General features: G+C 39.2%; 1 protein-coding gene across 1 annotated transcript in view; it reads left to right on the top strand.

Annotated features, from left to right (window-relative positions):
* Positions 1 to 13,134, top strand: part of EPHA6 (EPH receptor A6) — a gene marked incomplete at its 5' end in the record, with an annotated part of 762,908 nt that overhangs the window by 560,455 nt on the left and 189,319 nt on the right. The window contains one exon of the mRNA XM_081138997.1: positions 10,853 to 11,038. Within this exon, the coding sequence (XP_080995123.1) occupies positions 10,853 to 11,038 (186 nt within the window). The remainder of the gene's footprint in view (positions 1 to 10,852; positions 11,039 to 13,134) is intronic.

Genomic DNA, 13,134 nt, shown 5'->3' with positions numbered 1-13,134 from the left:
TTCTGTGCATATTTTCTTTAAGATAAAATGATCTAATATTATAATTTTATTTATAAACCTTTAGTATATTAAAATTATAGAGAGTCTTTATTGCTATTAAAGATTTGTATAATATCATCTTTAATAGTAATTCTTGACACTCATTTGCTTTTTTCATCAAAATAATTATGTACCTATCTATGTATTTTCAGAAAGATGCTTTTTCTTTCATTTTTGAAAACATTATGACCACTACAGCTGACAGTCCACTAAGCTTCTCTTAGTCATGCTTGTCTAAACACAAGCCCTCCTCTTCGAATGCTGATCATTTTTATTGCCTGACTGAATTCCCAAATGTTTTATTTGTGCTACTGCAGGAATTCACACATACTGGGTAAATGATATTCTCCCATGGTTGCCCTCTCAAATAACACTTGGAAAATGTTTACTGGATATTTTCACATAGAGAGTTAAATGCTGATGAAAGCTGTCTATCATGAGGAATTCTGCCCAGCCATGCATTCGGTAAATGTTAGTTACCCGTGGTGTTCACTGTGATAGGCACAGGATTAAAACTGAGACAAAATTCCTGTGCTCAAAATTTTCACAATGTAGTGGAAGAGATAAATGAACAGAAACTCTCAACTAATAGGAGAAGTGCTGTTCATAGAACACTGTGAAGAGGCACACTGGAGGGTAGTAAGAATTTACACTTAAAAGGAGAACATCACCCAGCCTATAGTGGAAACTAATGTTTCAGAACTCACCCTGTCCCAAGCCCTGTGTTAAGAGCCGTTGTGTACTATTACAAATTAGCGGCTTTAAAACACACACACACAACAAATGAGTTGTTTTACAGTTCTGGAAGTCAGAAGGCCAAGCTCAGTCTCAGTGAGTTAAAGTCAGGGTGTTGACAGTACGGATTCATTCTGGGCACTTCCAGGAAGGTTCTCTTTCCTTTGAATTTTCCAGCTTCTAAAGGCTGCCTGCGTTCCTTGGCTTATGTTCCCTTTACCATATTCAAATCTCTCTCTCTCTCCTACCTGCGTTGCCATCATCCCATTGCCTTCTCTGGCTGTCTTGCCTCCCTTTTATAAGAACCTTGTAATTTCATTGGGCCCACCTGGATCATCCATGGCACTCATATGTCAAGATCATTAACTCAATACATCTAAAAAGTCCCTTTGCTGTACAGGCACACCTCATTTTATTGCATTTCACTTTATTGCACTTCACAGGTGTTGTGTGTTTTTAAAAACTGAAGGCAAGACGCCCCCACTAGCAAAAAGATTGCAACTTGCTTTATTGTGATACTTGCTTTATTACAGTAGTTTGGACCCGAACTGGCAATATCTCCAAGATATGCCCATATAAGTTGTAATATTCACAGATTTTGTGCATTAGAATGTGGACATCTTTAGAGAGTCAATATTCAACCAACCAAAGCTACTAAATGAATTAAGGAATGGAGATGGGAAAGTGGGTTTTAAGAGATTCGATGGACTGAATTGTGCCCCTCCCCACAAAATTCACATGTAACAACTTTAACCCCCAATGTGAGTATATTTGGAAATAGGGCCTTTGGGTTTTAATTAAAGCAAAATGAGGTCATAAGTACGGAGTCCTAGCCTGATAGGATGAGTGTCTTTATATGAAGAGGAGGGGAGGCCTCTCTCTCCCTCCCTGACCAAGGAAAGGCTGTGTGAGGACACAGTGAGAAGGTGGCTGTCTTCAAGCCAGGAGGAGAGCTCTCACCAGGAACTGAATCAGCTGGCACCTTGATCTTGAACTTCCCAGCCTCCAGAACTGTGAGCAATTAAATTTCCCTTGTTTAAGGCACCCAGTCAATGGTATTTTTTCACAGCAATCCAAGCCAACTAGTACAGAAGGTGGTAAGTCTGGAGTTTAAGAGACAAGTTTGAACTTTGTGTGTAGATTTGGAACTTAAGAGCCTAAAGACAGTTAAGTAGTTGGTGGTAGTGAAAGACATTACCCCAAGATAGTATGTATACTGAAAAGGGAATATAGCTGAGCAAAGAACCATATATTTCTAGTAACACTGTTATCCGGTACAGAATGCTCAATGGCCTGATTGTGGGAGGAGAGACTGGCAGATGATTGAACTCGTCCTAGGAGTCATTTGGGGGATAGGGGGTGGAAGGTGAGGGGAGCACAGGGGCATTGACCAAGAGCAAGTAGAAGTTCCTGTAACAGTAATAGGAGCTGTCAGAGGCAGGGCTAGGTACTTTTCTTCCTGTATCTCTGCAAAACTGATAATTATGTTTTATAGGCAAGGAAACTGAGATGCAAAGACATTGAGTAAGTTTCCCTGGGTCAGAGAGATTTTTTAATTAGATTTTATTTCTAATGTGATTCTTCTGATGGCAGAGAAGAAAATCAATTTTGACAGAGCATCAAGCAGAATTTTGAAATGCAAATATTTTTTAGTCTAAAGAGGAGCTCTTTCAATATGCCTTGAGGCAAGAGAGCAGGTGGTCTGAGAGGCCATCTGGTAGAGGCTGATACTCTGAATTTTAAAAATGTTCTAGAGGTAGAAGTACCAGTGAGTTTTGAAAAGTCAAAATATTACAAATAAGACTATTCAATAAGGAAGTAATATACTGGACTTTGTGATATAAGATATAGAGGGAAATTTAACTCCTTGAGGACAGTCTTGCATATGGGAACATGTTCTAGCAGAAGAGAGTAAAAACTTGCTCCCCAAAAAAGAAGAGGCTGTTTAATGTTTGGAATGGCTGTTTAATGGGGAAAATGTGACTAATATGTTACTTAACTCACTCATTGAAGAAATCCTTACCCATCTCTTCATACGGATGTTAAAAAACTCATTGTCAGCTCTTAAAGAAATCCTGCTTCCTATCCTAGACTTTAAGAAACTAGAAATAAAGTATAAATTACATATTAAACATATCCTCTGGTATCAGGATATTTTTAAATGACTCAGTGGTTACATGAAACTTCTCTAAGACTCAAAAAGCTTTGCAAATATTTATACATTAATCTTTATCTCTTAAGAAATAGATGGGTGGTAGGTATTTAACCCACCCATGATGATACCAAAGCAGGGAAAAGTACTGTGACTTCCTCTAATGCCACAAAACTAAACAGTGGTGAAGCCAGAATTAGAAGCCCTGACCTCTAAGAACCTGTCCTCTCTCAGGCCTTAGTCTGTTTTTCCTCCTGACAAGCCCTGTTAAACATTAGAAATCTCGCACCGTGTTGAATCTTTCTGTGAAGTTCAATCAGAAGCATTCAAATATCATTTCAAAAGATGTGAGATTGTAAGTGCTCTGAAAAACACTGTCCTCTTTCATTCGTGGAAGGTATGCTGTGTATTAGGAAGAAATCAGACAGAATTAGTCATAAGGATTCTGGTATTTCATCCTTGAATGACAGACAGAGAATAAAATCGGGGTGGGTGACCCTCCTGATCACCTTAATGGTAATGGAATTTACCTTAAGACCTCAAAAGACAAATACATCCCTCTAGCACTGAATTAAAAGTCTTAAGTTTTTCACCTTTGTCTCTTGTTTTTTAACTTTTTCTTTGCTTGATACTTAAATTTTTTTTCTTGTTGCCTTTACACCCAGGAAGGAAAGCAGGTTGTGCATAGTTAACTTTTTTTAAAAAAAAAACTGAATATGGAAGATGTTGACGCATCTCCTAACTGCTCACGAGGAAAGGAAAGCAAGTGAGACTGCAAATAAAAACAAGTTGGCATGTTGGAAAACTCCCCAACCTGTACCTCTGCTCTCGGATATCCCAACTTCAGGTTTAGGGTTGTTGGTTTTCCCCCTCACTCATTCCTTTCATTCATACAACAGATGTTAAACAGTTGTTTTTGTGTATTAGGCACTGTGGCTACAACATAAAATAAAGATCCTCAAGGCCCATGCCTAATGGCTTAGATCAACGATTTTCAACTTTTCTCATCTCACGGCACATGTAAATTGCTAAAATTCTGCAGCACACCAAAAAATATACTTTTTGCCAACCTGACAAAATAAAAATTTTTATTCATTCACACTGGATGGGCGGCTGTTGTTGTGCTGTCTGTTGTCATTTTTTTATTTGACAATCTAAGGGAAAAGAGGCCAGTGCCCCTGACTAAACAATCAGGTATTGCGTGTTTTAAAATTTCTTGCTGCACGCAGATTGAAAATCGCTGACTTAGATTGTGGTTAACAGGACAGGGTCAGAGGAGGTGTTGAAATGGATCGATAATTAATAAGTGAGTAAATGAATTTCAAAGATAATTTCAAATGGTCCAAGTGCTAAAAAGCAAAAGTAACGAGACAAGAATAAACTCTGCTTCGCATACTCACCACAGTTGTATTAATTATTATTGCAGGTATTCGAAAGTGGAGACAATTGTAAACCTACTTTTGCCCCACCCTGTATGTTATGCTCACACTCTCAAGCCAAAGATCCCGGGAACACACTGTAGTTAAAACAGTTGGGTCCAGCCAGGAAGTCCCACAGAATGGGGAGTGATGGTGTGTCAGTAAGAGGGTCTAGATGAAAGCTGTTACAGGATCTGGGCCTTGGCTGGGTGCTTTGGGAGGGGTCTGCTCCTCATTAAATGCCGTTAGAAAGCGGAGGCAGTTCTGCGACTGCGAATCTGTTTTCAGTGCCTCCTGCGCACCCTGTGGTTAAGGGAGGGATTCTCACCTTAGGGCTATGGGGTGGATGAGTGCCCAGCACCCTACATTAGACAGGGGAGACGGACAGATATTTGTTAACTGCGTATCCTGGCAGCGAGGGCGAGGGGGACACCACACGCCCCCACACAGGGCGCACAGGGGTTGCGCTGGGGAACCGAGTGAGCACCAGGAGCTGGGGAAGGCAGCTCACCAAGGGGTGAGGCAGCCCTTGTCCCCTGGGAGCATGCGATTGGCTTGCTTGAGTCACTGCCCAGGCCGGCAGGAAAGTGGAACGTGCTCCTCGGGAAAAGGAGGAGCTGTGCCTGACCCCTTGGGCCAGGAGGCTGGCCTGGCAGAGGACCTTCCCTGTGGGAGCAGAGCGGGGAGGGGAAGCTGTGGTGAGGCCATTTGAGGCCCTCTCGGTTCCCCCAGATATGAAAGCGGCACAGAATACTGGCCCTGAATTTTAGACTTTAACCACGGTATCTTAACTAATCATACCTAGAAGAAGGGGGCACAAAACCAAGGGTGAGGGAGGTTATCATTGGTAAGAGGGAGCAGTGGTTTATTTTAGCCAAGAGAGGAGGGGGCGTTTCGTATTTGGGGCACTGTGGCCTTGCCTTTGTGCTTGGGCAGTGGTCTCATTTTATCGTGGTCTCCGAGTCACCTTGCCAAGGTTGGTCCGATGTCTGGTGGGAGAGCTCGGCCAGCGTCTGACCGTAGAGCTGCTATTTTTTCTTTCTCGTTTGGAAGGACCTGGTGGTAGTGAGAGAGAAATCAGATGGGCTGATCAGAGAAAGTTCGCTGAAGGTGAGACCTCACATCTTAGCCTTTGCTGCTAATAAGAAGCCATCCACATAGAGCGCTAAGGAGGGTGGAGACGAGGGAGAGAGAAGGGAACCTGTGCAGGAGGGCAACCGCCTGAAGAAAGGAGACTCCTCACGGCGCCTGGCAGGCATGTTTAAAACAGCCATCAAGAGCCAGGCTCTTTGCGTCGGGGACTCTCAAGGGGCTGGAGGTGGCGGAAAAGCAGAATTTTGGAACACGGGGAGGAATATTGTGGAAAGCCTCCAGAGGACCATGATGTGACAGTTCCTCCAAGACGACTGTCCCTCACTGCCTCCACCGGCCTCCCACACTTTTAGTTTGATTATATAGGCTTTATGTGGAAAATCCAATGCTAGTTGATATTTTAATATGACTCTACATATTATACGATGGGATTGCTTGTCCAGAAACGTTTTACCACCATCCAGGGAGATAGACGGGGTTGGCGGCCAGTGAATGGGCTGTCAGTGGCAGAAGGTCAATTATCCTAGATATAATTTTCTTTGCTCACTTGAAACTAGATAGACTGTAGTTATTTTTCCCCCCAGACTGTCTAATATCCAACATATTCGAGCTAGGTCTCCATTTTTATTTTATCGTGAAAGGTTTTTAATATATGGTTTTATCATTCCATCCACCTGTGCATATGCAGTTGACATGTTTGAACGCTACAGGGTAGTTGGTTTAAAGACACCGTTGTTACCAGTTGGAAATTTACCATACTAAAACACGAAAATAGGAACAATGATAAACATCTCAGACAGCAGAGAATGGTGGTTATAAGCCAGAACTGTGGAGCCAGACTGTCGGGGTTCAAATTACAGCTCTACCACTTTCTAGTCATGGCACTGTGAACAAGTTACTTAGCTCATATGCCTCAGTTTCCTCATCTGTGAAGTGGGGATAATAATGTTACCTACCTCAAAGATGTGTTGTTGAGATTAAATATATATATTTAGTTTTTAGACCTCATTCATGATAGGCACTCTATAAGCGCTTTACCTTTGTTAATAGTGATGGTGGCAAGGTATTAGAAAGAAAAAAAAAGTTAACACCACATTCCTATAGTCAGTGATAAACTAACCAGTATATGTAAATGTTAACTGACCTTATTGAGGAATTATCTTATGGTAATATACAGGGCTCCCCTCTTGCTACAGCACAGTCATATAATGGATCAGTCTTTGACACCATCTGAAAGTATACATTTAATCTAAAATATTTTTTCCTCTCTGCCTGATATGTCTGATACTTCCAGGCCTATACCGGATAGGGGCTTTTAATGCATTCTATGATTGAATTTTTTGGACTTTGCCTTAAGAATGCACTACAAGTCTCAGATCTTTAATTGGGGCAGCCAGACTTAGCGTCACTGAAATAAATGTGATAACAACTTGATCATGAAAAGCTTGACATAAAGAAATCACCTGCCTGGTGTTAATAAGATACATGAATTTCAGACAACAGAAAACCAAAGAAAATTACCACTCTGCCTGTCTTGATGAAATACCAACAGAGCTCTCTATTTATTTCACTATACTTAACAGTTTATTTGAATTACTATGAAATGTTATCAGAAAATCAATTGGATTATGGGGTCCTAGCAGGTGAAGAGTTTTAAAATACTGCTGAATCTTTATATGTACTAACAGATTTATTAAGGCAATATAAAAGAAAAAGAGTAGAAAAATATTTGTTTTGTTCTAGATATTTATTACAACAAACCAGAGTGATCTCAGAAGAAATTTCAAGTATCTTAGTAAACCTGGATGTATTGGACATTAACTTCAACATATGCACATTTCTTTTCTCTCAAGGTTCAGAGGCTTAATAGAAAATTTTGAAAATTTATATCAATTGCCATTTTTTATGCCCAAGAGAAAATCTTTTAAAAATTGAAAACATTATTACAAATAAAGCTGCAAGACCAGCCAGGTGGCTCAGTTGGTTGAGTATAGTCTCATACACCAAAAAGGTTTCGAGTTTGATCTCCAGTCAGGGCAAGTGCAGGAGGCAACCAATCGACATTTTTCGCCCACATCGATGTTTCCCTCCCCCCGCCCCATAAAATCTATAAAAAATATCCTTGAGTGAAGATTAAAAACAAAACAAAACTGAAACACCAAGGCTTCTTTTCCTTTGAACGTAAGAACATTTAACCCATAACAGATTGAAAGTACCATTAAGTTAAAAAAGATTATTCTGGTTTTGATGTTAAATGATGCAAAATTTGTAAAACACCAATATCATATGCACTGAACTTAGGGACACATTCTATCTAGTCAGTGTTTTTTGTTTGCTTGTTTGTTTAATATATATAGAATAAACTCTCTTGTTAGACTGCTATTTCTTTTTTTCTTTATTTTTTCAATGTTTCTTTATCTTTATTGTTGAGACCATTACAGATGTCCCCCTTTTAACCCCACTGATCCCCTCCACTCCACATCCATCCCACCCCCAGGCTCTCCCCATACCAATGTCCACGTCCATGGGCCATGCCCATAAATATGTAAGTTCTTTGATTAATCTCTCCCCACCCACACCCCCCTCCCCACCTTCCCTCTGAGATCCCTCAGTTTGTTCCAAGCTTCTATGTCTATGGATCCACTTTGTTCATCAGTTTATTTTGTTTATTATATTCCACATATAAGTGAGATCATGTGGTACTTGTCCTTCTCCGACTGGCTCATTTCACTTAGCATAATACTCTCCAGTTCCCTCCATGCTGTGCCAAAGGCTAAAAGGTCCTTCTTCTTTACAACTGCATAGTTCTCCATGGTGTAAATGTGCCACAGCTTTTTATCCACTCATCTACTGATGGCACTTGGGCTGTTTCCAGATCTTAGCTATTGTGAATTGCGCTGCTATGAACATAGGGGTGCATAAGTTCTTTGTGATTGGTGTTTGGGGTTCCTTAGGATATATTCCTAGAAGTGGGATCACTGGGTCAAATGGCAGGTCAATTTTTAATCTTTGAGGAACCTCCATACTGTTTCCACAGTGGCTGCCCCAGTCTGCATTCCCACCAGCGGTGCACTAGGGAGCCCCTTTCCCCACACCCTCGCCAGCACCTGTAGTTTGTTGACTTGTTGATGGAGCCATTCTGACAGGGGTGAGATGATACCTCATTGTGGTTTTAATTTGCATCTCTCTGGTGATTAGCAACATTGAGCATTTTTTCATATGTCTCTTAGCCATCTGTGTGTCCTCTTTGGAGAAGTGTCTATTTAGGTCCTTTGCCCATTTTTTAATTGGATTATTTGTCTTCCTTTTGTTAAGTTGTATGAGTTCCTTATATATTTTGGATATTAACCCTTTATCCGATGTGTCATTGGCAAATATGTTCTCCCATACAGTGGGCTCCCTTTTCGTTTTGTTGATGGTTTCTTTTGCTGTGTAGAAGCTTTTTATTTTGATGCAGTTCCATTTGTTTATTTTCTCCTAAGTTTCTCTTGCCCTAGGAGATGTATCAGCAAACATATTGCTATGACAGATGTCTGAGATTTTATTGCCTATGCTTTCCTCTAGGATTTTTATGGTTTCATGCCTTACATTTAAGTCTTTTATCCATTTTTAATTTACTTTTGTGTATGATGTAAGTTGGTGATCCAGTTTCATTTTTTTGCATGTATCTGTCCAATTTTTCTAACACCATTTATTGATGGGTGTGTTTATACATAATTTGGTAAGCAAAGCATTGTCCTGTTTCCTTCCTAGCTTTTTTTTTTATGCTTAATGATCCCTGTTGGGGCACATTCAGGAGGCAGCCAGTTGATGTCTCTCTCTCTCTCTCTCTCTCCCCCCCCTAAAATCAATAAACATATCCTCAGATGAGGATTATATATATATTATATATATATTATATATATACAACTACACTAAAAGTTAATTTTCATGTATAGCCAACCTTTAGTTGACTTCCGTGAAATGGTCCAGGGAAATTTGGATAATTGGAATTGATAGTACTGCAAAAATTTAATTTGATCTTCTACACTTCAGCTTACATTGCATCAGACTATTGGTCAGATCTGCCTGCTAGCAAGTCAACTGAAGATGTGTTAATGTTCATCCCTTGCACCCTTCCAAAGACTTGTATAACATAAAGCACATGTATAGCACTTTACAGTTGATAAGCACTTTCACATGTATTACCACTATTGATCTTTCCAATATCTTTATAGGGAAGGGACATTATAGAATTATGGAAGGTTTTATTATTATCATCACTTTATATATGAATAATTTGGGGGTCAAGCATCATGCTTTTAAGTAAATGCAGGTAATCTGCCCAGGATAAATTGTCTTAAATTTCAAGCTTTATTGAATTTATTGTGTTGTGCTGAGAAAGCCTCAGTCTTTTCCACAATAACTCTTCTAGTCAGCCTTATATCCTTTATGTCCACATAATTTCTTTTTACTACTTCGAATCTTTAAATCTTTGACGTCATTTCCCTCACTCCCTTCATAACCCCTGTCTGCAGTGTAGCTGCTTTTCTTGAAATTCCAAATCATCCTCATCATTCAAGGTCCAGCAAAACTTCCACCTCTCCTGGGAAGTCTTCCAGCTCTCACCATTCTTATATAATATAGCATTTTCAGGGATCAGTTCTTATATTCTTAAATTGTTTCATTTATGTTTATCAGATTCTCCTACTAGATTATAAACTCCTGAGAGCAGAGACCAAGTTTTATACTTCTTTGAAATTCACAGCACCCTAGCACTGGATATATATGTAATAAATTCATGATAAGTATTTGGCTATTATTTAACCTGTCCAATGGAGCCATTGCTGAACTTACTGTATTTGTATTACAAACATGTGACTTATAATTTACCCTGTGTAATGACTTATTATAGTTGAGTTTAGTATGGTTTTTTCAATATGTTCATATTGACCCTATGAACAAATTGACCCTAGCATTGATTTCTAATGGCAGTGAAGCCCAGGCATATGGCCTGTGGGATCAATTCAACTACGTATGCCTGATGAATTCCGGAATAGAGCAAACATTTGACCCATATATCAGTATTGAGAACAGGAACAGGAAATGTTATGCAGTGATTGCTTTTCCATAGAATTACATTAGCATCGCCCATTGAGCTATTCATAATTTCTCAGCAGATCAGGGGATATCTATCAATGGTAGTTCCCGTGGCACAACATATGAAAATGCATTCTGCTATTCATTATAAATGATGCTGACCAAGCACACTGTCATTACAGACTTAATATTTTAAGAAAGAAATATCCATGTGGAAACAACACACTTGAGAGTCATTACATTAAAAAACAGAAAGTTGGGACTACATGACGACTCAGTTCTTCTGGAATGTAAGTATTCTGTTTAAACAAATAAATACTTTTGTTCATATTTTAAGGAGAATTTGGAGAAGTCTGTAGTGGGCGTTTGAAGACACCAGGGAAGAGAGAGATTCCAGTTGCCATCAAAACTTTGAAAGGTGGCCACATGGATCGGCAAAGAAGAGATTTTCTCAGAGAAGCTAGTATCATGGGTCAGTTTGACCACCCAAATATCATTCGACTAGAAGGAGTTGTCACAAAAAGTAAGTACTGATTTCCTTCATTACTGCTTTTATATATTTATCTCAGTTCTTTTTATTTATGTTTTTAAAAAGCTTAATAGTAATACTGCAGCCATTAAGGGGATAATTTTATTCCAATATCATCTGATATCGCCTGCAGAGTCTTGATATTATGACAGTATCAGAGTTTGCACTGGTCACCAAAGAGCTTTGAAATGGCATTTATTACCTGTAAATCATTTGCTAATTTAACTTGAAGTAATGAATCAAGAGGAAAGGGTTATATTTTTTTCTCTGATTTCTATAAGCTATTCACTTTTTCTAAAACTGTCTAAATTTCAGTATTACTAGAAGAAACAGTTTAAATATTTTGGGTCACTGAGGTAAAATACTTCCGTTTGGAAATAAATTGCATATACAAATAGGAAATGCTTTATCTGAAATAAAACATTTAAACAGAAAGTTCTGTGTGGAACCCATCTACATAAATACCATTAGGACTAAATTATTTTAATTTATATAAAATGAAAATAGAGTTACAATTTCTGAAATAAAAATCCTGTTTTCAATAGAAATACTGGGATAAAAGCCATGCCTTTGAAAAGAAGTTTCTTAAAAATCCACAATTAATCACATTTCTAAGAAGTAGATGGGTATATAGTCACTTTTATTTGAATGCTGACAGCGCATAAAGCCTAAGTGTGTTTCTCCTTATTTTATTCACTAATGAATTATAATATAGAAAACCCAATACAGAATGGCATTTTAAAAAATGGATAAAAACAATTTAAATCTTTGAGAGGCACTGTTCTTTTATAAAACTGAAATTTCCTTGAAAATCATTTATATAAAATTTTAATTTTATGTCATACTTGGAAGCAGAAAAGTGTAAAAAGTTTCTAACTCTATAATTGACTATGTCTGAAAGTCAAGTTCTTCTCACAAGGCATCGCCCAACATGCTGCCCTAGGGAGAGCAGAAGATTCCTGACAGCTGAGATAGTTTGGAGGCCTCAGAAGAGTGCCTTTGATGACAGCTGTTGCAGTGGGCTGCTCCTTTAGTAGCCTCAGTGGGCCTTCCAGTATTCATGCCCTGCGGTGTTCCCTCCCAGACTGACTCGGATTGTCCATGTGCCTAGCCTTGGCCAATGACTAGCAATGGTACCATTGAGAGCATCTCGCATGTCTGCACGTTGGAGCTTTTCCTCTTTCAGAACTCCTTCCTATGACCCAGGGTTCAATGCTAAGCAAAGCCAATCCATATGGAGAGGATACAAACAGTACTGCAAAGAGGGGGATACTGAGGCTCTCCATTTGGCAGCTCTAGCTGAGCTCCCAGCAGTTGGTCAGCACTGAATGCCACCCTGTGATGAACCATCTCAGACATTGCACCCCTCCCCTCCACCACCACCACATGCTGCAGCTGCAGTTGACATCTTGTGGGAGCAAAGAATCACCCCACTCAGTTCAGCCTACCCATAAAATCATGAGAGATAATAAAATGGTTATTGTTTAAAGCCACAGAATTCTGAGTAGTTTTTTACACAACCATAGCTAACCAAAGAGATGGACCCTGGTTAGAACGCTGCTCTCACCACTCAGCTGGCGCAGATTAGGGTACATTATCTAACACCTCTATCTTTTACTTCCACATCTCTAAAGTAGGGCCAAAGTAACTTCTGCTCCATAGGAATGCTTCTCACGATTCCATTTGTAAATGTGTAAAACGTTTAGCACAGTGTGTGGCTCACAGTAAGCCACATTAAGTGGTAACCATTATTGGTGCTCTGTGCAGGCACCTGACACGTAGAGGTTGCCATTTCATTCTCACAGCAACTCTTCTGAGTATCAGTACCCACTGAATCTCAGACAGTCTAAGTAACCTTCCCAAGGACCCCTAACTCCCAGTAAGTAGCGTGACTAGTGTTCAAACTGAGGTCTGTCAGACTCTAAAACCCATGGTTTTTTTGTTTATTGTTTGTTTTTGCTGTATCACAGTGAATAAATTATAGTTTTACACTTTAATCATCTTATCTGAATTAAATAAATAATAATCTGGTATTACTTTTTAAACATATTACTTTTTTAAATAAGGAAAATATTTAGATGAGTAAAATA

The sequence above is a fragment of the Miniopterus schreibersii genome (genome assembly GCF_964146895.1).
Source record: "Miniopterus schreibersii genome assembly, chromosome: 5".
NCBI lineage: Eukaryota > Metazoa > Chordata > Mammalia > Chiroptera > Miniopteridae > Miniopterus > Miniopterus schreibersii.
The sequence above is the reverse complement of the archived record's forward strand: the minus strand, read 5'-3'. Positions and strand labels throughout refer to the sequence as shown.